The 26,677-nt window shown below is 54.9% G+C and overlaps 1 protein-coding gene across 1 annotated transcript in view; it reads left to right on the top strand.

The window, feature by feature from the left end:
- The window catches only part of FBN3 (fibrillin 3), a 109,787-nt gene that overhangs the window by 72,655 nt on the left and 10,455 nt on the right, over positions 1-26,677 (top strand). The window contains exons 14-47 of the mRNA XM_055806578.1: positions 499-624; positions 1,110-1,232; positions 1,947-2,222; positions 2,617-2,670; positions 4,511-4,636; positions 5,007-5,132; positions 5,909-6,028; positions 6,825-6,962; positions 7,043-7,093; positions 8,313-8,438; positions 9,043-9,270; positions 9,411-9,536; positions 9,900-10,028; positions 14,491-14,616; positions 15,087-15,212; positions 15,543-15,665; positions 15,966-16,091; positions 16,221-16,346; positions 16,775-16,897; positions 17,589-17,711; positions 18,078-18,203; positions 18,652-18,774; positions 19,198-19,320; positions 19,961-20,122; positions 20,635-20,703; positions 20,995-21,120; positions 21,425-21,550; positions 22,219-22,368; positions 22,903-22,974; positions 24,062-24,187; positions 24,657-24,782; positions 25,250-25,375; positions 25,612-25,728; positions 25,984-26,112. Coding sequence (XP_055662553.1) covers positions 499-624; positions 1,110-1,232; positions 1,947-2,222; positions 2,617-2,670; positions 4,511-4,636; positions 5,007-5,132; positions 5,909-6,028; positions 6,825-6,962; positions 7,043-7,093; positions 8,313-8,438; positions 9,043-9,270; positions 9,411-9,536; positions 9,900-10,028; positions 14,491-14,616; positions 15,087-15,212; positions 15,543-15,665; positions 15,966-16,091; positions 16,221-16,346; positions 16,775-16,897; positions 17,589-17,711; positions 18,078-18,203; positions 18,652-18,774; positions 19,198-19,320; positions 19,961-20,122; positions 20,635-20,703; positions 20,995-21,120; positions 21,425-21,550; positions 22,219-22,368; positions 22,903-22,974; positions 24,062-24,187; positions 24,657-24,782; positions 25,250-25,375; positions 25,612-25,728; positions 25,984-26,112 — 4,323 coding nt within the window. The remainder of the gene's footprint in view (positions 1-498; positions 625-1,109; positions 1,233-1,946; positions 2,223-2,616; positions 2,671-4,510; positions 4,637-5,006; positions 5,133-5,908; positions 6,029-6,824; positions 6,963-7,042; positions 7,094-8,312; positions 8,439-9,042; positions 9,271-9,410; positions 9,537-9,899; positions 10,029-14,490; positions 14,617-15,086; positions 15,213-15,542; positions 15,666-15,965; positions 16,092-16,220; positions 16,347-16,774; positions 16,898-17,588; positions 17,712-18,077; positions 18,204-18,651; positions 18,775-19,197; positions 19,321-19,960; positions 20,123-20,634; positions 20,704-20,994; positions 21,121-21,424; positions 21,551-22,218; positions 22,369-22,902; positions 22,975-24,061; positions 24,188-24,656; positions 24,783-25,249; positions 25,376-25,611; positions 25,729-25,983; positions 26,113-26,677) is intronic.

Below are 26,677 nucleotides of genomic sequence, written 5' to 3'. Positions count from 1 at the left end.
TTGTCTCCCAGAGCACATGGGCATCGTCTTCTTGATGTGCTGCACAGCACCTCCCCTGCTGCCGTACCTCAGTCACGTCGTACCCCAGCTTCTGCCCTGGAATTCCTTTTGCTGAGGAACGGGGAGCACATCTCTGTGGCAGGCCTGACTCCTTGGCTCTTGGTCCGACGGCTTTTGCTGTCTGCCATGGACTTGAACAGCCTGAGGGATAATTGCAGTTGCAAAGTGCTCCCTGGGGCAGGAGGTTGACAAAGACAACATGGAGGGTCTGAGATCCCATACCTCGTAAATGTCACGCCTCTTCCAGAAAGCTTTGTCCACATCTTTTCCATCTCCTGTAGTTGGTACAGAGGGGAACAGTGTGATCCTGGAGCAGGGCATGCTCTGAGTGTCTGAGAGCACTGACCTGGTTTTCTCATGCAGCATATTAAGCTGAAACTGCTTAAATTGCTTCCCACTCCACCTGCTGCTACTTTCTTGTGTTTATTTCCCTGCCAGATATTGATGAGTGCATCATGAATGGAGTGATGTGTAGGAACGGCCGCTGTGTCAACACTGATGGCAGCTTCCAGTGTATCTGCAACGCTGGCTTTGAAATCACCCCTGATGGCAAGAACTGTGTTGGTAAGGAATTCCCTGATGTGCCTTGGGGAGGCTGGGGCTGAGCTGGGACAATGTCCTCCCTGGGGATTTGTGGTTGCTTTAATCTGTGCTAGACTCCCTTCATTTCTAGGGCAGAGCGCATCTTAAAATGCGAGGACTGAAATAGGAAGGTGTTTTTATAAGGATGCTAGCGCTCCTGGAGTGCTCCTGTAGGTTTTTGGTCCCGAGCACAAGCAGAGCTGGGTCTGGAAGCAGGGTATTCTCCAGCAGCCAGTGCCTGAGCCCTCCTGCGAGCTGCACCAGCTGATGAGGGTATCAACAGCAGAAGGGATGCTCCAGGACAGCTCTCAAGAGGAGAAGCAGTGGGAACTCTGCTTTGAGGATTAGCACCCCTGCCATATAAGAAGCAATTTGACCATAAGATACGAGACAGAAAGTTTTTGAGCACAGGGGAGTCTTGCTGCAGCCCTCGGGCTCAGCTCCTGTTTTCTGTTTGTCCTCCACAGATCATGATGAATGTGCCACGACCAACATGTGCCTCAACGGGATGTGTATCAATGAGGATGGCAGCTTCAAATGTATCTGCAAGCCTGGTTTTGTGCTGGCTCCCAACGGGCGGTACTGTGTCGGTGCGTGCGTCCCCAGACTTGGTCTCTGCCCTCATCCCAGCCTGCTGTCCATGTTCCTGGGGACTTGTGATGTGTCTGAGGCCAAGGGGAGCTGAGAAAAACCAAGGCTGCTGCCAGGCATCTCCTGCTCTGCCACCAGAAATAACCCCTTCAGCAGAATGGGCACAAGGGAAGATGTTCTTGCACCTCCGCTACTTCAGCACAAATTGGAGCTTAAATGCCCTTTCTGAAGGAGGTTAAGCAGGGCTGTGAAGCTCCGTATGGCCAACGTGAGCTGGCAGCAGTCATCTCCACAGCTTCCCCACCTCTACAGCACATTCCACTATGGCTTGTGTGCCACCTCCCAAAGCCAGGAAGGTTGGGACGTGAAGGCAGAGTGACAGAAGGAGGAGGAGGGGGACATTGCATTTCCATGGTGTGCTGCTGTGACATGGGGTGGGTTCTGTGGGTCACTGCCCCACTAACAGAGCAGAGACCAGACCCTGCTACTCTGAGAAGGGGCTGGATCTCAGGAGACTGAAGAAGCCCAGATCCCTGTTCCTTCTCTTGAACCACCAGGGGCAGCCAGCAGAGCACACAGGGGCTTGATGCTCTAAACCACATCCCTGGCTCTCTCTTAGTCTCCAAGTCCCCCTGCAAGCTAGCCTGAAGCCCCTGCCCGTGTGCCCTTCTGCCTGTGGGTAGGTAACAGCCAGTTTGTGCTTCTTCTTTCAGACATCGACGAGTGCGAGACACCAGGAATCTGTATGAACGGCTGGTGCATTAACACAGAGGGCTCCTTCCGCTGCGAGTGCCTGGGGGGGCTGGCTATCGGGGTGGATGGGCGAGTCTGTGTGGACACCCACATGCGCAGCACCTGTTACGGAGGCATTAAAAAGGGCACGTGTGCTCGTCCCTTTCCTGGAGCAGTCACCAAGTCTGAGTGCTGCTGTGCTAACCCAGACCATGGCTTCGGAGAGCCCTGCCAGCCCTGTCCGGCCAAAAACTCTGGTGAGCTCCTCTTCCATCCGAGTTGGCAAAAAACCTCAGGAAGGTGCTCAGAGACATCCTGGGTCCCTGACAGGTTCCTGAGGTGGCCTAGGCAGCTTGGTGGTGACATGGGAAAGCCATAAGCAGGGGGAAAGGCATGCCATGCAGTCAGCAAATTTCGGTTGGATCCACAAATCTGATGCTGATCTCATTACAGGGATTCTCACAGTGCTGGACTACTAACTGCGAGTATCAGCTCTAAAATACATGTTGCATAAATATAAACAGACACCGCTTGGAAGCCTGCAGATGACATTCTAACAGACAGACAATAAATCCAGCATTACCCAGTATTAATGTCACCGTGCGTGAACTGTTTAGAAAAGCTAATGGCTCTGTTGTGCTTTTTACACAGCTGAATTCCAGGCACTCTGCAGCAGCGGCATCGGAATAACAGCTGATGGCAGAGGTACGTGCATCCCGTGGACCAGATTCCAGACAGGCACATCTAATGTCACTCTCGGCTCTTTCAGCTGCTTTTGCTGGAGCGTGCGTGCATCCGTGTGACTGTAGGAGCGTGTGCCGTGAGAGACTTGGCGCTGCGGAGGGTGTGCTGGAGCGCCAGCACATCACGCCCGTGGATGTGAGAGCTGTTTGTGAGCAAGCAGAGGGCAGCTCGGGTGGGTGGAAGTGCACGCAGGAGCCTGTCTCTGTGCTAGTGAGTGTCTGTGGGTGGGATGGGAGCTTGGGCGCAGGGGGAGAGGGGCGCTGCGTGTCTCTTCTCCTCCCTAAAGCCCCACATTGAGCAAGCATCCCTGAGGGCTGTGCGTTGAATCTAGTGGTTGATTCCTGGCGCCCTGTGGGAGCTGCATTTCTGGGGATGCACACCCAGGGTTTGGCTTTACTCCCTGCTTTGATGGGAATGAAGAGCATGACCAGTTGCGTCCTCTCGCTTGTTTCCTCCTCTGCCCTCCAGCTCCTCGGCTGCCGGAGAAGAGACTTCGGGGTCTCCCAGGGGAGGGAGGTGATGAGCGTGTGCTGGGGTGTGTTCCCAGGGGGCTGTGCTGAGGGAGGCAGCTGTGCCGGAGGTCAGGCAGGCGGCTGCGCTGCCAGCCCTGGGCAGTGCTCGGATCAGCAGGAAGAGCACAGAGCAGCCAGATAGCTCCGGCCTTTCAAAACTTTCCAAATGGGAACGAGCCAGAGGCAAAACCCTGGTGGCTTCTTGGGCTTCCTTCCAGGGCACGGTGTCTTGGCCGAAGGCAGTCTCAGGCTAATGATAAGATGCTTTCTAGCAAGAAGCTGAAGTTAGACATGCTCTGGTCAGCCCATTGCTGCCCGCAGCCAGGACTCTATGCACTCGGTGCTCTCCAGGTTTGCATTTCCCTGGGGATGTAACAACTCCAACTGCACAGAGACAAAGGCCAGCAGTGTCTGGGAAGCCCTGGGCTGGGCTGCTTGCCACCTGGCACTATGGCACCGGGAGCACACTGCTGTGCAAACACAAACCTGCCCTGTTGTGGGGGGAAGCTGGTTCTTGCCAGGGTAAAACCTCTTTGCCTGGGCACTTTACTCCAAAAAGGCAGTGAGATGATGCTGATGCAGAGGAAGAGGTGCTGCCCACCCAGCTGCCGCCCTTCTGGGTTACTCTCTGCATGCACAGCGTGCTTGGTGTTGTTGGCAGGGGCTGGCTCTCCCTGCCAGATGCCCTGCAGACCTGAGCCCAACTACCACGCGCTTGAGCAGCAGAGGCTGTGGTACCCACCACACCTTGCTGCAGAACTGTCCACAAATCTCTGAGCTTGGGGCAGATTTGTCCAAGGCACTCTGCAAGTCTTTGAAGCTGAGGTTTTGACACCCTGCAGGACTTGGCCCCTGTCCCTCACCCAAACATAACACTCCTCTCTGTCCCTGCCCTACCACCACCATACATTCTCCAGGGCCAGGAACCAGGCAGAGGCTACAGGTCCTCACTTCCCTCTTTCCAAGCTGCTTTCAGACGGTTCTTTGTCAGCAATAGGGAAAGGAAATTTACTTTGGCCCCATCCAACCTGGCAGTTGTGTGGCCAAGGAGTCTGTGCAAGCTCTCAGCCTGGGGGCTGTGGATGGGCTAGGAGATACAGGGATTTTGCCATGGGAAGAGCTTTGCTGTGACCATCTAGCCATGGCCGTGACCCTCTGCCAGCCCAGCTGCTTCTGCAGAGGGTACCCCAGCTGGCTGTGGACACCAAGGAGCAATGAAGAATCAGGGAGTGGAAGTTTTCTGTATTTGTGTTTACTGTGGTCCATCTGATTTTAATTTCTCTATGCAGACATCAATGAATGTGCCCTCAACCCAGACATCTGCCCCAACGGCATGTGCGAGAACCTGCGTGGGAGCTACCGCTGTATCTGCAACCTGGGCTACGAGTCAGATCCCACGGGCAAGAACTGCGTGGGTGAGTCCAGGGCAGCTCAGGCTCCGTGGGGGGCACGGGGAGCTCAGTGCTGGTGGGAAGGGGGTGGCATGTATGCACCCTGTGAGGCTGGGAGCCAGATGCAGACCTCCAGCTGCAGAGGAGCCTGAGGTGGTACAGCAGCTGATGCCCTCAAGCGCTGTCCTCATTGAGAGCTGCCTGGTCCATGTGGAAGAGCATGAGATGCTGTGTGAGAAACCACGCGTACGTGATTGAGCATATTCTCCATGTTGTATCACTTTGAGGATGGTGCTGTGTTTCTGTGCCTCTTGGGCTGCCAGAGCTCTGTAGGGCAGAGCAGGAGGGTGGATGCTGGTGCTGGAGCTCAGCACCCCCGTCTCTCTGCCCACAGACGTTGATGAATGCACTGTCAATCGTTTGCTGTGTGACAACGGACTGTGCCGCAACACACCGGGCAGCTACACCTGCACCTGCCCCAAGGGCTTTGTCTTCAGGACGGAGACGGACACCTGTGAAGGTAACGTGAACATGAAGGCAACAGAGAGCATCTTCACAAGCTGTGAAGAACTACGGCCTGAGGTCCTGCCTGAGAGGGAGCTCAAGGTCTAGCGTGTCCTTGGTTCCCTTTAGACTGCAGTGGTTGAACTGGAGCAGGTCCAGGCTTTGGGTTTGTGGGTTGTTTTTTTTTCCTAGGGGGAAATTTCACACTTCATTCAAAGTAGTGGACATCCAAACCCAGAACATCTGGGCTTTTCAGTGACTAAAAACCAAAACAATTTCCTCTAGGCCCCCAAAATTTTAGCTAAAAGCTAACCAAAATTGCAAGTTTTGGGCATTTGATTGAAAGCTTAGTTTGGACTGAGGGAAATTGTTTCCTGACCACAAATTCCTCAAACATTTGAGAACTAGCACTTTGCACGTGAATGTTTAGAGAAAAAAAATCTGATTTTCTATAAAGAAGGTGGAAAATGGCAAATGCTACATAGCCTCACACCTGGTTCAGATGGGTACACCAAGGCCATATTCAGCACTGTGGCTGCTCCCATCCTAGCCAGGAGCAGCCCTGAGCAAGTGAGTCCATCGTTCCCCAGGAGCTGCAGCAACCACCCTCTGTCCATCCAGTCCCTCGATCCTGGAGAAGCTCACTAATTTCATGGTGTCTGCCGTCAGTGCCCACCCCCTTGATGAAAAACATTTTTCTTCGTGTTCTTTTCTCTTCATCTCCAGTCTGCGGCCCAGAGAACTGGGTCCATGGCAGCACTCACCGCACTGACAGTCCCTTTCTTCCCACAGATATCAATGAGTGCACCTCTAACCCTTGTGTGAACGGCGTCTGCAGGAACAATGCTGGCTCCTTTGCTTGCGAGTGCTCCCCAGGCAGCAAGCTGGACCCCAGTGGTACCATCTGTGTGGGTAAGGATGCGACCTTCTACAGTCAGCTCTGGGACAGCATCTAACATAAGCAGTGCCCGCCATCACCCCTTTGCTGTTCATCTGAAGCAAGTCCCGTATTTCTGGCTGAGGGATGGGTATCCTTTGACACACCTCTTTCCCACCTAGCGTTTCCTTGGTTGTTGGTAACGATTAACATCTCTCGTGCATCCAGGGAACCTGAAAAGCTGCAGTCTCGGGTTCAGTGCTCTGAGCGGTGTCTGGCAGACATGGAAATCCCCAGCTGCGCTGCAGCAAGGCAAAGCACAGAGATGGGGTCCCAGGGGATCCTGCAGGGCATCGGGATGGTGGGTTCTCACTCACCAGATGCGTTTGTAGTGTGCTGACATTAAGGCACATCAAGATGAGGTAGATCCTTATCAGGGTGATGAGAAGGTACCCGCTTCCCGCTCCTAGATGGTCAGGCCTTGTAAAAGCATCACAGGGGCAGCTGGGGAGAAAGGACTATTTTTGCTCAGAAGAGGAGCAAGCTGGGACTAGGAAAGGGGCAGGACACAGAACTGATGCAGTAACAATTGAATCAGAGAGGCTAGAAATGCGGCTGCACAGCAGTGGGACAGGGCTCTGGGGCCCCACACGGCTGGTGTCTGTGTTGCAAACTGCTTCCACAACCTAAAAGATGCCAGAGAGCAACAGTCATGCTGCTGCTCGGGGACAGTTTCTCCTAGCTGCTTCTTGTGGCAGCCTGGTGTCCCCAAGGCTGGGAACCTCTGTCGAGGAGCAGCTCTTCGCTCATGCCTCGCCTTTGCTCCTACAGACAGCATGAAAGGGACGTGCTGGCTGAACATCCAGGATGGGCGGTGCGAGGTGAACATCAACGGGGCCACGCTGAAGTCGGAGTGCTGTGCCACACTGGGGGCGGCGTGGGGCAGCCCCTGTGAGCGCTGCGAGATCGGTGAGGCTCTGCGTGGCACTGGGGTGGGGAGGGCAGGAGGCAGCCCCTTGCCTTGCTGACGTTCCTCTGTTTTCTCGCAGATACTGCCTGTCCCCGGGGATACGCTAGGATGAAGGGGGTCACGTGTGAAGGTAAAGTGCTGCAGGAAGCAGAAGGCTTTCTTTATTGGGAACATGGTCATTGTTTATTTGTTGCTATCCTGCATCTTTGAGTCTGATGGGGGCTCTGTGCTTTCTGGCCCTTAGCTGGGCTCTCTCCAGTACATCCATCTCTCTGTTGCACCAGGCACAGTCTACTCCAGCTATGGCCTCACCGGTGCTGAGCAGAGGGGATCATCTCCCTCGACCTGCTGGCAGCACTCCTAACGCAGCCCAGGATCCCATTAGCTTTCTTTGCAGCAAGAGCACATTGCTGTTCAACATCATGTTCAACTTGGTGTCTGCCTGGACCCCCAGGTCCTTTCCTGCCAGGCTGCTTTCCAGCTGGGTGACCCCCAGCACGTATTGGTGCATGGGGTTGGTCCTCCCCAGGTGCAGGACTTGGCACTTCTCCTTGTTGAACTGAGGAAGTTCCTGGCAGCCCACTTCTCCAGCCTGCCAAGGTCCCACTGGATGGCAGCATGACCTTCTGGTGTATCAGCCACTCCTCCCTGTCTTGTATCCTCAGCAAACTCGCTGACGATACAATTTACCCCCTCATCCAGATAATTAATGAAGATGTTAAACAGAATCAGACCCACTATTGACCCCTGGGGTACACTGCTAGCTGCTGGCCTCCAGCTAGACTTTGTGGCACTGAGCACCACTCTCCGGGCCCAGCCATTCAGCCAATTTTCAGCCTACCTCACTGTCTGCTGCACCAGTGCACACACCAGCAGCTTGTCTACGAGAATCTTATGAGAGATGGTGCCAGACACCCCACTGAGGGCTAGGCAGACACTCTCTGCCGCTCTCCCCTCTCCTACCAGGCCAGTCATTTCATCACAGGATTTTATCAAGCCTATCAGTGATGACTTCCCGGTGGCCAACCCACGATGGCTGCTGCTGGTGGTTTTCTTGTCATTCACGTGCATGGAAATGGGTTTCCAGGTTTAGCTGTTCCATCCCAGGACCCGTGTTTGAGAGCCCTGGTGCCTCCCCGTCAGTGCTGTGCCAGCTAAGGTTGCGTGCGACAGGATCCCCCTGCCTGCCTGGCTCTGACCAGGCTTTGTGATCACCCCTCTTGCAAAAGGGGGGGTTAGTTTGGTGGGCAGCACTGGGCTCCATCTGCCTCTTCCAGGAGCCCCCCAGGGCCGTGCTGGGCTTGTCTGTGTGCCGCTCTCATGCTGCTTTCTTGCTTTTGTGCCAACAGATGTGAATGAGTGTGAGGTCTTCCCTGGCGTTTGCCCAAATGGACGCTGTGTGAACACGGCTGGCTCCTTTCGGTGCGAGTGTCCGGAAGGGCTGACCCTTGATGGCACTGCTAGGACATGTGTGGGTAAGGACACCTCATCTCACCCCCATCTCAGCCCCTGCTCAGCCCTTTCTGCAGAGGTCCAACACCCCCTACCCATCACGTGCAGCAGTCTTGGGAGCTGAGTGATGGGATGTCATACGTGGTCAGGGCTGCCAGACCTAGCAGCCGAGCCAAGGCAAGGCCACCACTTAATAAAAACATACCCTAATCCCTGGGGCCAGCCAGCAATGCAATTGTTCTCCTTGGGGAGATGTCAAGGGTAGCCCGGTAGATAACCAAGGTGGTTAGTGCCACGGGCCAGCAGCCCTCAAACAACTCCTGACTGCTTTCTGGGCACACAGTGACAAACCTCTGCCCTTCATAGGGGCATCTGCACTACTAACCATGCTGTGGAGGGTGCATTCTCCGGCCTTTTGCCAGCAGTCACAGGCTGGCCATGTCCCATGCTATTAAATCTTTCCTAGCGTCCCAAAAAATTTGGCCCTATCCAAATGGGCCATGCCTGGGCATTTTTGGAGGATACCCTCAGCCAAAGCCTTGCCAACTCTGTCACAGAAAATGATCTCTCTGGTTTTACTGGAGGTTAGGTGCTGCAAGCAAGGGCTCAGCTCTGCTCTCTCACCAGATGTGCGTGTGGAACAGTGCTACATGAAGTGGGATGAGGATGAGTGCACGGAGCCTTTGCCAGGCAAATACCGGATCGACATGTGCTGCTGCTCTGTGGGCTCAGCCTGGGGCATCGACTGTGAAGAATGTCCCAAGGTCGGCTCCAGCGAGTACAAGGCCATCTGCCCGAGGGGACCCGGCTTTGCCAACCGAGGAGATGTGCTTTCAGGAAGGCCCTTCTACAAAGGTGAGAAGAAAGAGGGGAGCTGCTGGTCATGGGCTGTGCTCAGCCTGTCTCTGCTACAGCCCCAGGAACCTGCCCTGGGACTCTAGGTTCACCGCAGACATCCCCTCCCTGAAACACTGCTGTTCTGCCTTCACCCACAGATGTGAATGAATGTAAGGTCTTCTCTGGTCTGTGCACTCACGGGACCTGTCGAAACACCATTGGCAGCTTCAGGTGTATCTGTGGCAACGGCTTTGCTTTGGATGCTGAGGAAAGGAACTGCACAGGTAAGGGAAGAGTAGCCCCACCCCAGACCACTTTTGCCCATCTTGCTGCCTTGCCTGCCTTGTGGGATGCTCAGCATGATGGTGGTACCCAGAAGAGTCATGGCAGTTATCTTAGGGACATGGTGAGAAGCCAAGGGCAGGACCATGAGCTCCTCCTGCTCATGGGATGAAGGATCAATCCTGTACCGGAGAGAAAGCTTAACTGCTGCCTCTCCCTTCAGGAAGAGGAGTTCCTTGGTCTGCTTGGTCAGACTTGCCGGTCCTTGTTCACTGAACATGGTGTGCAGTGCAGGCAGCCCAGTGCTGGCTGTAGTGGTGCCTGTAGCCTGTTCTGCCTCCACTAGCTGGTCTTCATCCCCACAGACATCGACGAGTGCCGCATCTCACCAGACCTGTGTGGCCACGGCACCTGTGTCAACACGCCAGGCAGCTTCGAGTGTGAGTGCTTCGAAGGCTATGAGAGTGGCTTCATGATGATGAAGAACTGCATGGGTAAGGGCTCGTCACCGGCACAGGGCAGTGCCCTGACTCTTTTGCAACAGGGAAGAAAGTAGTTGATGCCAGATCTGACAAAGGGTTTCGTGCCATGCTGCTCTCTGGGCGTCTGGCCGTCCAGCTACCTGTCTGTCTGTCTCTCTGTCTCCTGGTATCAAGCCAAATCTCTTCTTTGCCCTCTGGGGGAGCTGGGGGAGTTCCTGGGCTGCAGAGAGCCCTGGCAGCCTCCACTCTCCACAGCATAGTGAGTGTTCTACCTTGCTTTGCTTGCAAAGGCAGAGCTGGGCTAAGGGCAGCACGCGCAGGGAGAAGGATGCTGTCAGTGTAGCTGAGTGCACCATTGATGTAACCCTGGGAGGAGAGCAAAGCACAGGCAAAGGGACGTCAAGGGTTTGTGGGACACAGCACAGGCTGTCCAAGCTGGAGGATATAAAGGGAGAGGCTACATCCCCAGCAAGGCTCAGCTTGAGCCCCAGACCCCTGCAGAGATGGAGGGCAAAGAGGCAGAGCTGTAGGCTCTGCCCTGCTGTGTGGATGCTCTCCCTTACATGGGCCAACAGCCCATCAGTGAGGGGCCCCATTCTGTCTCTGCTGGCAGTGCCCAGGGCTCTGTGCCGTGCAGAGCGAGGGCAGACCATGTAAAGGTTGCCAGGCTTGGGGCCAAAACAGGAGCCTTCCCTCAGGAGGGCTGATGGGCTCGTAGACTGGTGGTGCTCCAAGAGCTCATGGCGCGGAGGGGGGGGCTGGCAGCCCGGGGGTGAGTGCCAGGCCCTGGGAGCATCCTGGGTCTTCCTGCCATGGCACTCATGGGACATGGCTGGTCCTGCCCTGCCACCTCCTGGCCACCTCAGCTGTGGAGCCCACAGGGGAGCTGACGGGGGGTGGGGGGAGCCCATAGGGCCACCAAACAGCTTTTCTCAAGTTCTTTCCCATCCCTTTCCTGCCTGCTGCATCCAAAGGACATTTCCCTGCAACCTCACTGCAATGTTGCCTTCCCTTTTTTTTTTTTTTTTTTAAAAAAAAAAGGCTAAGCCCTTGTATTTCCTTTTTCATCTTGTACAACATTCATTCTTCTTCCTTTTATACTCTCCCTTCCCTTGGACCTTCCCTTGCACCAAACCCTGGCCACTAACCTCTCCTCTTGTTTCAGCCACCAGGAGCTGGAGCTTGAGCCTGGCATTGCCACTGAGCTGGGACAGGATCCATGCCTGGTATTTTCATTCCTGCTACACAGGGAGACGGCAACCTTTACCCTGGGGGTTGGCTAGTACACGGTGGAGCTCTGCCAGGCCGGCAGCTTGAACTCAATGGCTGTGAGCTCCAGTTCTCATACACACTTGGCTGTGTCTTTTGTGTGACGTCTCATCTCCTTCTCAGCCTTGTGTTACCCATCTATTATTTATTCTGCCACTGGTTATTTACATATCCACAGTCTAAACGCACACCCATCTCCAGACATTATTAATATCGCATGTTCAACCTTTATATTAAACCATCTATTTTCAAACACCATTGCAGAATGTTTCTCAGCTTGTAGATCTTTTTGTCTGGTGCCCTATCCATCCCACCACAGTTATCTTCCTAAATTTGTTCATCTCCCTGCCCTAAATGATGTATCACATCCCACATCAGTCATTTTAACCCAGTTATGTGTATCTTGGTCCCTTTTCTAGGTAATAGATGTTCCTTGCAAGTAGCTGTCTGTTATATCATCATTAGATCGCTGCTGAGATTAGTAGACCTATTATTTCCACTCCTATATTAGGAGACGTATTAAGCTTTTATAGCACTGCTTGGCCTCCTGCTGTCATTGCACAGCCTACAGCCATGTGCCATTAAATCAAATGCAGGAGAACATGCAGATACACCTTGCTCAGCAAGAGGTTCGTCATTTGACAGCTTGTGTCTCTTCTAGCTCTGAACTTGCTGATTCATCCAACTGTTCTTGGGCTGCTTTCCCCTGAATCTTTTCTAAAATGACTCTCAACCTGGGCTCACTTACGTGTGGTATCTAATCAGCTGTTGCTGTTTCTGCCCCATCCCTTTGGACCTGCACAGTTCCATACCTGCTCCCACCGTTAATCAGGCTCCTGTCAAGTTCCTCAAACATTTGCACGGATCAAGTCCTTCATGCAAAGTTCTGATAGACCATCTCTGCATTCTTCTACCCCACTCTGTGTCCAGTTATAAGGGCTCCTTTTCACCTGCCCATTTAATCATCCTTTATCCTCAGATAATTCTTTACAGCTACTCCCATCTGGCCAGTGCTTGTTTTTATTCTGTCAGATTCTCAGCTGTTTTCAATTTAATAATTCTTGTTTGTAGCTTAAAAAAATCCCATCAATGACCTCAGTACCTCAGTTCGTCTCCAGCAAGTCAGCCAGACTCTTGCTGTCCTCTAATTCCTGGCATACCATGTTCCTCTTCTCGTCTGTCTAGCCAGACTAACTTGTCTGACTGACCTGGTCTTAATATTCTGCTCTTTCTGCTTTGGCTTGGGCTTTCAAACCACTTCAATCTGTGGCACGATTCAACACCATTTATTTATTATTCATATTTTATTCTCTGCATTCTTTAAAATATATCACTGCCCTGCCACTGGCATGGTTTTCTGTCTTTTCCATACAATTTGTAGCATGGGTTGCTGCAGATCACAGTCGTCATCTTCCTCCTCCTCCTCTGTTTCTGAGATACTGATGGCCTGCTAACTTCTTTCTGGGATGAGATTTCTGATATCTTTATACAAGGATGCTGTGTTTCATTGTTCTTTTTTTGTGAATGGTTTTATTTAACATTTAATAAATTCTTGCTATGACCTGTACGATTCCATCTGATCCTGTAGGTGACCAGGGACTGGGTCATTTCACCCCAAAGGATGCTGTGGCACTATGGCCTTTCCCATGCTCAAGGATTAACTTCTTCCTGCCTGTGTTTGGCAAAAGAACGTGGCTCCAGCCTCGTGAGGCAGGAATTCTTGCCAGCCCCTGGCAGCAGAGAACATCAGCACTGAACCCGTGTCCTGCAGTGCACTAGGAACAGTCTCCCACCGCGGAGAACTGGAGGATGGGTGCTGGGGGCTGTGGGCTGTTTGATAGGTGCTGTCACCCCATTGCCAGGTGCATTCCAGTCCACTTTAGCTGTAGATCTGCTGAAAATCCCAGCAGAGTGTTCTCTGCAAGAGAGGTGAAAGATTCCATTCTTAACTGGAAGGCTGGAATCAGAAAAATAGACATATGAGGAGCAAATGGGCTCTTTAACAATACCCGACATCACTGCCGTTGTCTGCTGTCACCAAGGGGTTCTTGGGGGCTTTTTTTTTAGCGCTGTCGGTTCATTTGTGTTACACCCAATGGCTTTGCATTCAGAACGCACGTTTCTCAAAGGACAGATGAATCCTCTGAGCAGGTCCAGGGAGTCTTCCCTGTTCTTGCTCTCCCACTGTCAGCACAAGACATCTTGAGTCAGTCCAAGGGGCGTGCAAGAACGTAAAATCTCTGGAATCTATTCTGGGACCCAAATAGAGAACCTCAGACTCCTGTTTTGAAAGTTAGAGGATCAGATTCATCCAGTGCCTGCCCTTCCAAAAAGCACGTGAAACACCACAAGTATCACAAGGACTGTTACCCGTAGAGTATCACAGTAGATCATAAAGAGCTTTCTCCAGGGACTACAGGTAATGAATGGATAACAAGGCCTCCCAATTTTGATACTTGTGGTGCTTCATCTCCTCCTTCTGTTGGTTTTTGTTTCCAGCTATCACCAGTGCACCATTCTAGTAATTTCCCTTGTGTAGGTTTTTTATTCTGGCATTTATAAACCCTTCTATCCTTTTTTTCTCCTTCTTCTTCTTTTTCCTTCCTTCTTTTTTAATGCCAGCAGCCTGGTTTCATCTTTGGCTGGATCACATTTCTCTCACAGCAGTTTATTCTATTTCAGGAATTTCTCCAGTTCCTAGTAAATTCAATCCCTTTGTCCATATGTGAGTTTTTCAAAAATGTACAGACTATTTCCTAGCCCTGTGTATAATACTGGAACTCCTCCGAAGGCTCTTACCAAGCAAGCATATTTGTTAGTCTTCTATGAAAGAAGCTACACGTTTTCTGAGGAATCTCCCTCTGCTGATGGGAGTTGTGAAAATGTGCTAAGACGGGTGGGATGTAAGCAAAGAACTATTCTTCTTCTAGTCCTTGCTGGCTGATCTGCACACAGCTAGTAACTTCTTTCCTCCTGATACTACACCTGACGTTCTGCTGAGGTCGAGGCAAGAGCTGTGATTTCCCAAAATGCGTACTTTAACCAGGACTCACCCAAGCCCTGGGTTTGCTGCCCAGTTAATTTTGTGGTGTCCCTCTGTTTTGAGACGTCTTGCTGGTGATGGGACTGTGGTGCATGGCACCAGCACCATCCCATTATCTGGAAATCCCAGCTGAAGGGGACAATTTCATGTCATTCTCTGCAGATATCAATGAGTGTGAGCGGGACCCGCTGCTGTGCCGAGGTGGGATCTGCATGAACACAGATGGCAGCTTTGAATGCATCTGTCCCCCTGGACACGAGCTGACTTCTGAAGGGAACACTTGCATAGGTGAGATGGTGGAAGCTATGTTATCACCAGAGCCTCTTCAAGGGTAACGATACCTTGGCAGGGTGGATGTGGCTTTGAGCAACCCGGTCTAGTGGAAGGTGTTTATGGCAGGGGGTTGGAACTAGATGGTCTTTAAGTTCCCTTCCAACCCAAACCATTCTGTGATTCTATAATTCTATGATACGATACAGGTAGACTTGGATGTCATGCTGGGAACACGAATCTCTTCTTCCAGTCCCAGATGTGGATAGAACACATTCATCCAGCAGGGACTGAGGTTGCTACCAGGGTTTCATTGCAGTTATGATGTTTGTTGTTCTACCTGCTGTCACTGAGGGCTGACAGTGGGGCAATGACAAATTCAGTGTGGAGGCAGCTGTTGGGGGGGGGGTTACCCAGGGACAGGTACCAAATGATGCTCAACGTGGTGTCAGCACGGCTGCCTGCTCAGACTGCTCTTCCCACTGCAGATATCAACGAATGTTCCCTTAGTGACAACCTGTGTCGCAACGGGCGATGCGTCAATGTCATCGGCACCTACCAGTGCGCATGCGATTCAGGCTTCCAGGCCACACTGGACAGGCAGGGCTGTGTCGGTGAGTGCTCCCCTGTGCCAGGATCCCAGTGTGCATCCAGGACCCTCCTGGCCTCGTATCTCTTATAGTGCTCAGTGGGGTGTCTGGGAGGCAAGGGGGGAACCTGCTGGTGGAGCTGGCACCACTGGTAAGGGGCTGTCGCCAGCTGTGAAACTCCTGTGAGCTGCAAGTTGTTGGCAAAGGCAAGAGGTGCTTTCTTCTGGCTGGGGGAGCTTTTTGTTTCCTCTTCAGCACCTCTCCCACCACTGGCACTGTGTCTGAGCAGCTCTGCTGCAAGGCATGTGTCCCAGCCCACCACCCAAGCAGCATGACCTCCCCCTTCTCCCCCAGACATCGACGAGTGCACCATAACCAATGGCGGCTGTGACACACACTGCTCCAACTCAGAGGGCAGCTACGAATGCAGCTGCAGCGAAGGCTACGCGTTGATGCCGGACAAGAGATCATGTGCAGGTGAGTGGTCAGCTTGGCTCTCGTAGGAGCTGCCCCAGGGACCTCTGCATCCATTGCCAGACAGCCATAGCATTGGCTTCAGGGTGAGGGGGGCTGGTTTTTAAGTCACTTCCAGAGAGGTGATTTACCTGGACAGATGTTTTGGTTTTGCACTGCAGTGTCCAGCCACTCATTACAGGCTCCAGAGTCCTGTAACTATGAGACCTGGTGCAGAGCCCTTCCTGGGACTCCCCCCTGCTCCCACAATACCCTTCCCTTGGCTCTAATGTCTTTACTTTGGCAATGGTCTCCTCTCTCTAGATATCGATGAATGTGAGGATAATCCAGATATCTGCGACGGCGGGCAGTGCACTAACATCCCTGGGGAGTACCGCTGCCTCTGCTTTGATGGCTTCATGGCATCCCTGGACATGAAGACCTGTATTGGTGAGGACCAGGCTGTGCCCTGGGCCCACCGCAAGGCTGCTGTGGGACCGAGGAAGGGGTACAGAGGGTTGCCCCAGGGTCACGTCAAGGTTCTTGTGGTGTTCCAAACAAATCCTTTTTCTCCTGCAGATGTGAATGAATGCGATCTCAACCCTAACATCTGCCTGCATGGCGAGTGTGAAAACACGAAAGGCTCCTTCATCTGTCACTGCCAGCTGGGCTACTTTGTCAAGAAGGGAACCACAGGCTGCACAGGTGGGAGCTCGCTAGACCTGGAACTAGGGGTGCTGGTGGGAGCCCTCCCAAACACCTCCTGCAGCTGCGCTGGGGGGAGCACCACCCCTGTACTGGGGGTGCTGCAGGCACCTCGGGATGTGGTTGTGTGCTGGGAGCCCTCCTGGGCGGGCAGAGGTCTCCAGGCTGCAGGCAGGAACAGACACTTTCCTAGTTTATGGGCAAGCCAGGGGCCAGCCCTTCCTTTGGTCTCTGTCTGCCCGGGGTGAGCACAGATCAGCTCACGGGTACAGCTCCAGGCAGCCTGTTCCCCAAAGCACCTTGTTCCATCCCCTGGGGCTCAGACTCCAAGGAGCCATTGGTGCCCAGACCCCTTGGCAAGATTGTACCTGGTACCCCCTCCTCTCCTGGGGGAGCTGCGTCAGCTCTGCTGTCCTTCCTTCCTGCAGACATCGATGAATGTGAGATCGGAGCTCACAACTGCGACATGCACGCCTCCTGCATCAACGTGCCCGGCAGCTTCAAGTGCAAGTGTCGCACGGGCTGGCTTGGCGATGGGCTGAAGTGCAACGGTGAGCTGGCATCCCAGGAGAGGGTGGTTGTGTGTCGGTGGGCACCTGTGAAGGCTGGGCTGAGCTGACACCCTCACTTCGAATGCTCCTGAGCCCCAGGAGCCCTGCGTGAGATTTATGGGATCTTGGAGAGAGGGGTGGGGGTGGGGGTGTTGCGCTGTCAGGCGTTACAGCCATGTCTGTGGAGCCGTGAACATGGGGGCGAGGGCACAAGTTTGGGATGTGGAGGGAGTGGGCGTGGGATTGAGATGAGTGTGCACGAATGTCATGGTCAGACTGGCAACGTGGCGGCATGGTGGCATGTTGGGACGCGGTGTGGTGTGAACGCAGGGCTACAGGGTGTGGGAGGGGGTAGGGGGGGTGCAGGCTGTGTATATGAGTGCAGGGATGTAGCGGCACGTGTGTGGTGTGCATGGAGGAACGTAAGGGTGTGTGGATGGGTATGTGTGTCTGAACTGGGAGGTACTGGGAATGCGGGTATGTGTGTGAGAGCGTCTCGCGGCCGTGTTTTCTGTGTCAGCACTGCCAAGGAAGTGCTCACGGCCATAGAGGCTCACAGAGATGCGTCAGAGCCTCATCAGCATTCCAAGTGCCTGGAGGCCTTTTGCTTGCCCCCTGGGCCCTACACTAGCCACCCAGGCTTAGAGCAAAGGCCAGAGGCAAAACACTGACGGGTGCCCTCCCTGCCCAGATCTGGATGAGTGTGCAACTGAAGAGCACAAGTGCAACCTGAACGCCAACTGTGTCAACACACCAGGCTCCTACCGCTGTGCCTGCCGAGAAGGCTTCAACGGGGATGGCTTCTCCTGCTCAGGTGAGGCCCGTAGGCTCAGTTGGCAGCAGGAACGTGGCTCAGGCATCCTGCTGGGACATGGAGTCACCCCCTCTTGGCCACCAGCCTGGCTCAGCACCTGGCTGCCTGTGTCTGGGGTTCCCCAGACCAGATGCCCCCCAAAAGCCACTGCAGCCTGCCCTCACCACAGCCTGCTCAGATACCTTCAGAGAGACCTGGCAGCTGCTCAGCAGGTCTTTGGGGAGGATCAAGGCCACGAGAAGTGTTGCAGCCCCCTCCTCCCAGCAGAGGGGTGGGAACAAGCTTGAGGGAATTTTCTGGGCAAGCTGAGGGGAGCTCCCATCTTCGGGTGGACACCACGTCAGTCTCGTGCTTGACCCTCTCTAGATGTGGACGAGTGTGCGGACAATGTGAACCTGTGTGAGAATGGACAGTGTCTCAATGCACCTGGGGGTTACCGCTGCGAGTGTGAGATGGGTTTCAATCCTACAGAGGACAGCAAAGCCTGCCAGGGTAAGTGCCCAGAGTTTTGACAGCTGCTTTAAGAGATCCAGTGGCCACCTCCTTTCTGGCCTTGGCCTCTGCACTGCACTGTCACCACCTGATCCGTTACTAGGTAAGACCCACCTGAGCAAGACCCACCATCACCTGGTGGTGCAAGGCTCCCAAGGTGCCAGCTCTTCTGCTTGCCAGAGTTGGTCCCCAGCCTGCAGAGACTGGGCTAAGCCAAGGATCCGTGCAAGACATGGACAATCAGCAAAACAGGGGTGAGGGGAGGGGGCATACACACAGCATGCCCGGTCCTGCTCACCCAGGAGATGACATCCCATGGCACTAGAACCATCCTGAGATGGGTTGCCCACAGCTGGGCTGCGGCTCTGCTTTGAGACGGGAGCAGGAGAGGCTTGTCCTGGTCCTCATTCTGCCAGATCCTGAGTACCCAGCTCTCCCTGTTTTGCAGACATTGATGAATGCACCTTCCAGAATATCTGTGTCTTTGGGACGTGCCAGAACCTGCCGGGGATGTTCCGCTGCGCCTGTGATGATGGCTACGAACTGGACAGGAGTGGAGGCAACTGCACAGGTACAGGACTTTCACAGGGCTGCTGGATGGGGGTGACTGCTCTGTTATCTGCTGGTGTGAGCTTGCCCCAGCCGTGGCAGGGAGTGACACGAGCAGCCTAAAGCCAGTTCAGTGTCCCTGTGTGATGTGGTGATGTGTCTTTGCTCTTGGCAAGACCTCGATGCTGCTGGAAGGTGAACCTTCAGCGGGCAGGAGGGAGAGCTCGGTGCGGCTTTGCTCCTTTCTTCTGGGCAGGGTGGTGTGAGGCAGAAAAGGCAAGGTCTTTTTCTGGAAGAGCTTTACCTTCCATCACAAAAAGCTTTAGAAACACCATGGTCGTGGGGATAGACCCTGAACACTCAGTACAGAGCGTATGACTGGGGCAGTGGTTTCTGTGGCAGTCTTTGTCTTTTTTTTTCAGTCTTCACATTTCCATCCTTTCAGACATCAATGAATGTGCAGACCCCGTGAACTGCATCAACGGCCTGTGTGTCAACACCCCTGGCAGCTACCTGTGCAACTGTCCACAGGACTTTGAGCTGAACCCCACTGGTGTGGGCTGCGTGGGTGAGTGGGGACCCCTGGAGAGCACAGCTTCCATCCACGGCCTCGGTGGTCCTTCGTGTTGGTCCCACATAGCTGGAAGTGGTCAATACTAGAGCCTGGGGTGGCTGCCCACTGTCTGCCCCACGAAATACCCAGCTGTCCGCGATGGGCTTAACCCTGCTGCAGCAGCAGCAGCAGCAGGGTCCCTACCTCCCGTTACGCCTGCCCCACCTTGTGTCACCAGTGTGGGTGCTCTCCTGGTTGAAGCAATGCTATTCCTGGGAAGCTCCGGAGCTATTCTGAAGTGTTTATTTCTTGCAAGGCCCTGGGTTACTGATGACATTGTTTGGGTCATGCTCCTTAGTCATACTGAAGACAAGCCACCGTGCTGTGACCTCTATGTGATATAGTGTGGCTTTGACCAGACAGGCTGGGCACACTTAATTCTTGAAGGGTTCCCAAAGTTGTGAGCTGCAAGGACAGTTTGGATCTGGTTTACTACCGCACAGGGAGCTGACAGAGTGGATATCTGGGACAGGACAGGGGCCTCATCCCTCTTATCCCTCTCCCTGCTTCTGGAGGCAATAGTGCCATTCACGCCTCCTGTGCACACAAGTCTTTACTGGAGAGGCTTTGCTCACCCACCGCTGTCGTTGCGCAGATACCCGTGTTGGGAATTGCTTCCTGGACACCCAAGATCGAGGAGATGGGGGGATCTCCTGCAGTGCAGAAATTGGAGTCGGGGTCACTCGGGCATCCTGCTGCTGCTCACTGGGTCGTGCGTGGGGCAACCCCTGCGAGCTTTGTCCTCCAGCCAACACGAGTGAGTTGGGAAAGTGACTGGGGTGAACTCGGGCATGGGCCGGGTGGGCAGCTTAGAGAAGAGAGACGGGGCTGCTTCCTTGTGGGTTCTCAACTCGGGCTGGGAGTCCTTGGTCTAGGATATGCTTTCATCACGATGGAGCAAGGGGAGCTGAGGGGAAGGAAGGCAACCCTGCTGTGTCAGTGCAGGGCTAGCCAGGTGGACCAGGGCAGGCGAGAGGTGAAGTGGGCTGAGGGAGACCAGGCTGGTTGTGCCTGGGGGATCCAGATTGGGACCCTTCGTTCCTAGTCCAGTGGGCTGGGGGAGGGAAGTGGATGTGGAATAACCCCATTCAAGTGTTGGCAGGTAGGGACAGGGCGGCTGAGTTAGCTTGGGAGTCAGGCTGCTCCATCTGGATCGCTGCCACCGTCCTCATGGCCTATTTCTCCTGGGTTTCTCCTGGTTCTCCCTACCCCTCCTGTTTCATGGGAGCCCGCTCAGCTCAGGATCCCCCTGACTGACTTTTTCCGCAGCTGAGTACAAGACCTTGTGCCCTGGAGGAGAAGGTTTCCGGCCCAACCCCATCACTGTCATCCTGGAAGGTAAGTCCACCTGGCCGCCATGTCCCCTCTCCAGGGGCTTGGGTGCTGGGGGAGCCCAGCCCCATACAGGCACCCCCTGCCATGACGCTGGGCTGGCCGGGTGCCTGCTGAGCCCCTGACCACCAGATGGTAAACAGTGAGTATGAGCATTCCTCGAATGTTCTCCAGCTGCCTGGGCACCAGCAGTGCCTGGAAGTGGTGGGACGAACCCGCTGCAGACCCCAGGGTGAGGGCACTGCCTGGGCCGGGCTGGCAGGCGGTGATCACCTCCCAGCTGCTCTCCCTCCTCAGATATCGACGAGTGCCAGGAGCTGCCGGGCCTCTGCCAGGGCGGCAACTGCGTGAACACCTTTGGCAGCTTCCAGTGCGAGTGCCCCCTCGGCTACTACCTCAATGAGGACACGCGCATCTGTGAAGGTAGCTGCACCCTGTGCCTGGGCTTCTCTGTGTGCCTGGCGTGTATGGCACACGTGTGTGTGTGTGTGTATGTGTGTGTGTGTGCAATGGAGTTGTGCATGTATCTGGGAGTGGCTGGCGGAATCCGTTCCCCCTTCTCTCCCAGACTTCCCATCCTCATCACAAACCCTGTCCCCTTTCCCAGTGCCTGGCCAGCCTGGTCCCCATGCCAGGCGCGTCCATACCTTGTGCCGAACCAACCCCGTGTCAGACCCTTCTCCAGCTGTGCCTGGTGCTTTGACCTCCAGTTTCCTTTATTCGGCAGATATCGATGAGTGCTCTGCTCACATTGGCATCTGTGGCCCTGGAACCTGCTACAACACCCTCGGCAACTACACCTGTGTGTGCCCCCCTGAGTACATGCAAGTCAACGGAGGAAATAACTGCATGGGTACGGCACGGTGCAGATCCGTGGGGAGGGGTCCTGCAGTGCCCTATGCAGCGGGGTAGCCTGGGCAGCCCAGTGTGAACAATGGGCTGAGGATGGCTGAGGATGGAGCAGAAGTGCTGGGAGAAGGGGCTGAGACTTGGGACACAGAGTTCAGCAGTGCCTCGGCACATCGCTGCCCTACACTGCGCACGCTGCCTGTGCCGGAGGGGCTGACACTCGCCCTGCCAGCAGTTGTGGGGCAGCGGCTGGCACAGGGTGGTGAGAGACCCAGCGGAGCATTGCCACTGCCTGCCACAGCGTCCTGCTTTTGGCTGGGAGAGGGTTGTTTCTTGTCTTCTCGATAGCTGGTACAATGCTGGGGTTTGGATTTAGTATGAGAATAGCAGGACCCAGCGCTCACTGGGAGCAGGGCTTCAGCCCATCACTGCAGCCACTTCGCTGGGCTCCCCTCTGTGTCACCTGCAGTTCCTGAGCACCAGGACAGGACAGGGTGGCCTGTCCCCAGCAGCGAGTGCCCTGGGGCTGGCAGCACCCATTCCTGGGTCAAGGCATTCCATGTCAAGAGTGGTTCCAAAGAATGTTTATCGATAGGGTGATAGGCGCTTCATATATATAAAAATAAATCTATATAATCGTGGCACACGATGCTGTCTGGGCTGCCTTTGCAGACATGAGGAAGAGCGTGTGCTATCGCAACTACAACGACACCTGTGAGAACGAGCTCTCCTTCAACATGACCAAGAAGATGTGCTGCTGCTCCTACAACATCGGCAAAGCCTGGAACAAGCCGTGCGAGCCCTGCCCCACACCTGCCAGCCGTAAGTCATCTCGGCACCACAGCTGCCCCCTCGCTTTTCCAGCGATCCCGTGTGCTCTGGGGCACAGACACTAACAAAATAGAGGGGGAGAAGGGAGAGCATCGTGTCTGGCACCTGTGGGTGAGCACTGTGGGGATGTGTATTGCACTAGGACAAGGGGACTGGGACAGTATCTGCCGAGAGGAGATGATGTGTGGGCTGTCTGGGCGTGGGGGGCAGCTTTGGAGTGGGGCGTGCTGGCCACGCGCTGCGTGGAGGACTGGGTCTGTACCCAGGTGTGAGGCGCACAGATGCCGTGCGTGTGCGTGTCCCCTGTAGCGCATGCGTGTGTAAGCCCTTTGCCTGATGCCATGTTTTCTTGGGGTTCCCCATGTTCTGGCCCTTGCAACTCATGGCCGAGCACTGTGCAGATCCCCTCCAGCCTGTCAGACCCCCCTCTCCACTCACTCCAGCCATAGTTGTCCAGCCTCGTCCCCCTTGTCCCTTGCTGCACCCCACTCTGCCATGACCATGACCTCGGTGTTCCCCTTCCAGCCGAGTACCAGATCCTGTGTGGGAACCAGGCCCCTGGGTTTATCATCGACATCCACACTGGGAAGCCGATCGGTGAGTTGTCCCGTGCCCTGCGGAGCCAGGTCTGCTCTCTGCCCCTCTGCTTCCTTCCCGCGGTGCTTGTGCGCTGGTTCTCTTCCCCTCCCTTTGTAAGTCAAGCCCCGAGCAGAGGAGCAGAGGACAGACAAGGACGAGAGGTGGCAGACATGGCTGCAAGCTGCTGGCCAAGCCTTCAAGCCGATGTCCTGCGTGGCTGAGCTGCTCAGACCTCCCCACATTTGTAATTGTGGCTTGTTTCTGTCCCACCTGGAGAGACAGGTGGCCAGTGGCCGCCGGCAGTGGCCAGTGGCCAGGTAGATGCAGCGCTGTGATAGCCCTCGTGCTCACGCTGCTGGCAGCACCAGCCCTACAGCGGGAGGGCACCGCTGAGAGCCGAGCCTTCGGCTTTCTGGTTTGGGAGATGGGAAGCCAGAGGGGCTGTCGACAGTCCTGGGATTTGTGGGCTGCCTACAGACATTTTGCAGTCTTGGAAGATGGACTCGCTGGTAGTTTGTCAGACAAAGAGTAGGTAATCGTTGCTTCACCTGGCCTTGGCAGCGCCAGCCAGGGGGCTGAAGAGGAGGGAGGTGAGTTCATCTTCTGCTCCCAGGGCGAATGCAACCAAGGGATGCAGGGCTGGTGGTGGATTGTGCTGGGCACAGCGACGGAGCCAGGGGCCCTGGAGCCATCTCAGTATTTCAGTGACCCCCCTGGATAACTTCCCACTTGCAGCCTGGTCCCAGAGCCTGGGCAAGTGTCCATGTTACTGCAGAGACATACTTGCAGAAAACAAGGTGGATGTCCTGAGCAGGATCCCTCCCAGCATGTGCTGTGCAGGTTCTGCCAGCAATCCCATGGCTCCGACGGCTTGGAGCCTTGTGTGGCTCTGTTGTGTGCCCAGCCCCCTGCAGAGCAGCCCCAGCCTAGCATGATCCGCAGGATCCAGCATCAGTCCTCCAAGAGCTGCTCCGCTGTTGGTCTGGCAGCCCTTTCCTGCTAGTCTTCTTCCTAGAACAAGCAAGGGCAGCAGTCTCCCAACTATGGGGGATGCTTTCCTCCCTGCTGCCTTCCCGGGATGTTGAGAGATGTTGTCTGTGCGCAGATATCGATGAGTGCAGTGAGATCCCAGCTATCTGCACGAACGGTGTCTGCATCAACCAAATCGGCAGCTTCAGGTGCGAGTGTCCCATTGGATTCAGCTACAACAACATCCTGCTCATCTGCGAAGGTAAGGGGCAGCCAGGGCACCTGGGGGGGCTCGCAGTGTGCCACTGGTGTCTCCCCGCCTCATGGGGCACCAGGGTGAGGGCTGGCAGCAGACATGGACAGAGTCTACGTGTTCTCAGCCTTCTTGAAATTGTCTTCCTTTTCCACATCAACGGTTGGACAAAACCTGCTGATTTTCATTCATGTTCCCACCTGGGTTTCCCTTCCTTGGTTTTTTGGAGGGGTCTTTCAGAAAAAGTTTGCAAATGTGAGTGGCTCAAAATTTTGAGTTGTCACTAACATTCCCATTATTTTATTGCAAAGCAATAGAAAAGGGTTGAAAATTTCTTGAAAAAAGGTTGACCTTGATTGGAACAAGAGCTAAAATTCAGTTGACTCCATGAAGCCCCTCCGGCCCCCCCAGGATGACGGTGCCTGGTGAGCGCTTGGCGCTCTGCACCGTCAAGGTTTGCATCACTGTCCTCCCACAGACATCGACGAGTGCAGCAGTGGGGAGAACCTCTGCCAGCGCAACGCCGACTGCATCAACATCCCGGGCAGTTACAGGTGCGAATGCTCCACTGGATACAAGCTGTCGCCCAGCGGAGCCTGCGTGGGTAAGATGGGAGCTCTTTGCTACCTATTCCAGAGACGCGCGCGAGGCGCTGCCGCCCCTGCCTGGCCTTGCAGACCCTCATGTGTGCACCCAAGGGAAGACAGGGTGAAGGACATGCCAGTCCCACATGTGGGTTCTTGGTCTGGGACCACGACCTGGCTGTGCTGTGGTTATGGGATATCTGTACTTTTGGAGTGATTCCCCAGGACCGTGGGCTCCTGGGGATGAGAAAAGGTCATTGTGAAGTGCAGCTTTAGTCTGGCAGCTCAGGCCATTTTCTCCAATTAAATTATTTTTTTTTTTTCTGATTGCAGTGCATAAATCTTGTTCTTTCTGAAGCCACCTCTCAGGAAACGGAGACCCCGTTCTGCTGTTCACGGACACAGCTTCCCACCCGCAGGCGGGGGTCTGCCCTTCCCATTAGCTCCATCCCTCCTGCTCACTAGCTCCCGCTTCGCTTTCTTTCAGGTCGCAACGAATGTCAGGAGATCCCCAACGTCTGCAGCCACGGGGACTGCGTTGACACCGAAGGCAGCTACGTCTGCATCTGCCACAATGGATTCAAGGCCACGGGGGAGCAGACCATGTGCATGGGTCAGTGTGACTGCCGCAGCCCTGCCGGGAGTCAGATATCAATATGGATGTGAGCTCTCTCCAGCACCCGCTGGGTAGTGCCAAGGACAGCCAAGGGCCACAGTGTCCCCTCGATCCCAGGCTGCCCCTGCGAGCCACAGGGGTCTCATGCAGCTGCCTGTACCCTGCCTGCACACCCAAGGCAGCGGCACTCAGCTGGCTCAGGCCCTGAATCGGCCATGACCTTCTCTCTGCAGATATTGACGAGTGTGACCGACAGCCCTGTGGAAATGGGACCTGCAAGAACACAGTCGGCTCCTACAACTGCCTCTGCTTCCCCGGCTTCGAGCTGACACACAATAACGACTGCATGGGTGAGCTGCATCAAACCCTGACCGCGTGGACCACCGGCTGGGGTCAACGCGGCAGCAGCTGCGGGGCATGGGGTGGCACACAGTGGCATACAGGGGATCAGCTTTGGGTGTCAGCCAGCAGCGGCTGTAGGAGTGACCTCTGGGTGTCACCCGGCCGTGGCTGTGTGTGTCAGAGGTGTGGGGCTGGCTGAGGTGGCACGCTGACACGTGCTGTGCAATTCTCTTCCCGTTGTGCTTATCATTTCCCTCCCACAGACATTGATGAGTGTTCATCCCTGGTGGGGCAGGTGTGTCGAAACGGCCAGTGCATCAACAGCATCGGCTCCTTCCAGTGCTTGTGCCAAGAGGGGTATGACCGGACCCCTGATGGGAAGAACTGTGTAGGTGAGTGTCCGGGCAGCAGGCTGGCCCTTCTCTGTGGGTTGAGCTATATGTTGGCGTGGCTGGCACTGTGCAGTGCTGTGAGATGTGGTCCCCAGGCTGATCCCATCAGTGGCCACTGAGCAGTGGACTCTCCAGAACCTCTCCCAAGGCCCCAGGTCCTCTGGAGCCAAAGGCTTGTCATTTGACTGCCCATGGAGAGCTGGATTGAGCCCCACTCTGCCTGCATCTCCCTCCCAGCAATGCAGGGAACAGTCAAGCCAGTCCCCTTTCCATGTGCTGGGACCTGCAGGCAGTGAGGAGAAATGTCCTGCTGATACCCCTAAAGCACGCAGAGTTGTACCGGGGCTGCCTTGGGAACCATCCTGCAGGCAGGGGCTGTGGGGGCAGATGAGCATATCGTGCTCTGCTTACTCGTGTCCACCGCAGCCTCCTGCAGGGCTGAGTCCATGTTCCCAGGGTCCACAAGGCAGAGCATCCAAGAAAATTATCTGCTTCCTTTGCATCTTCTGGGCAAAGCAGGGTGCAGCTGCACGTGGGGCATGGGTGCAGTAAGGTACCCTGCATG

Source organism: Falco peregrinus, chromosome 5, assembly GCF_023634155.1.
Source record: "Falco peregrinus isolate bFalPer1 chromosome 5, bFalPer1.pri, whole genome shotgun sequence".
NCBI lineage: Eukaryota > Metazoa > Chordata > Aves > Falconiformes > Falconidae > Falco > Falco peregrinus.
Note: the sequence above shows the minus strand (reverse complement) of the source record. Positions and strands in the feature narration are given on the sequence as shown.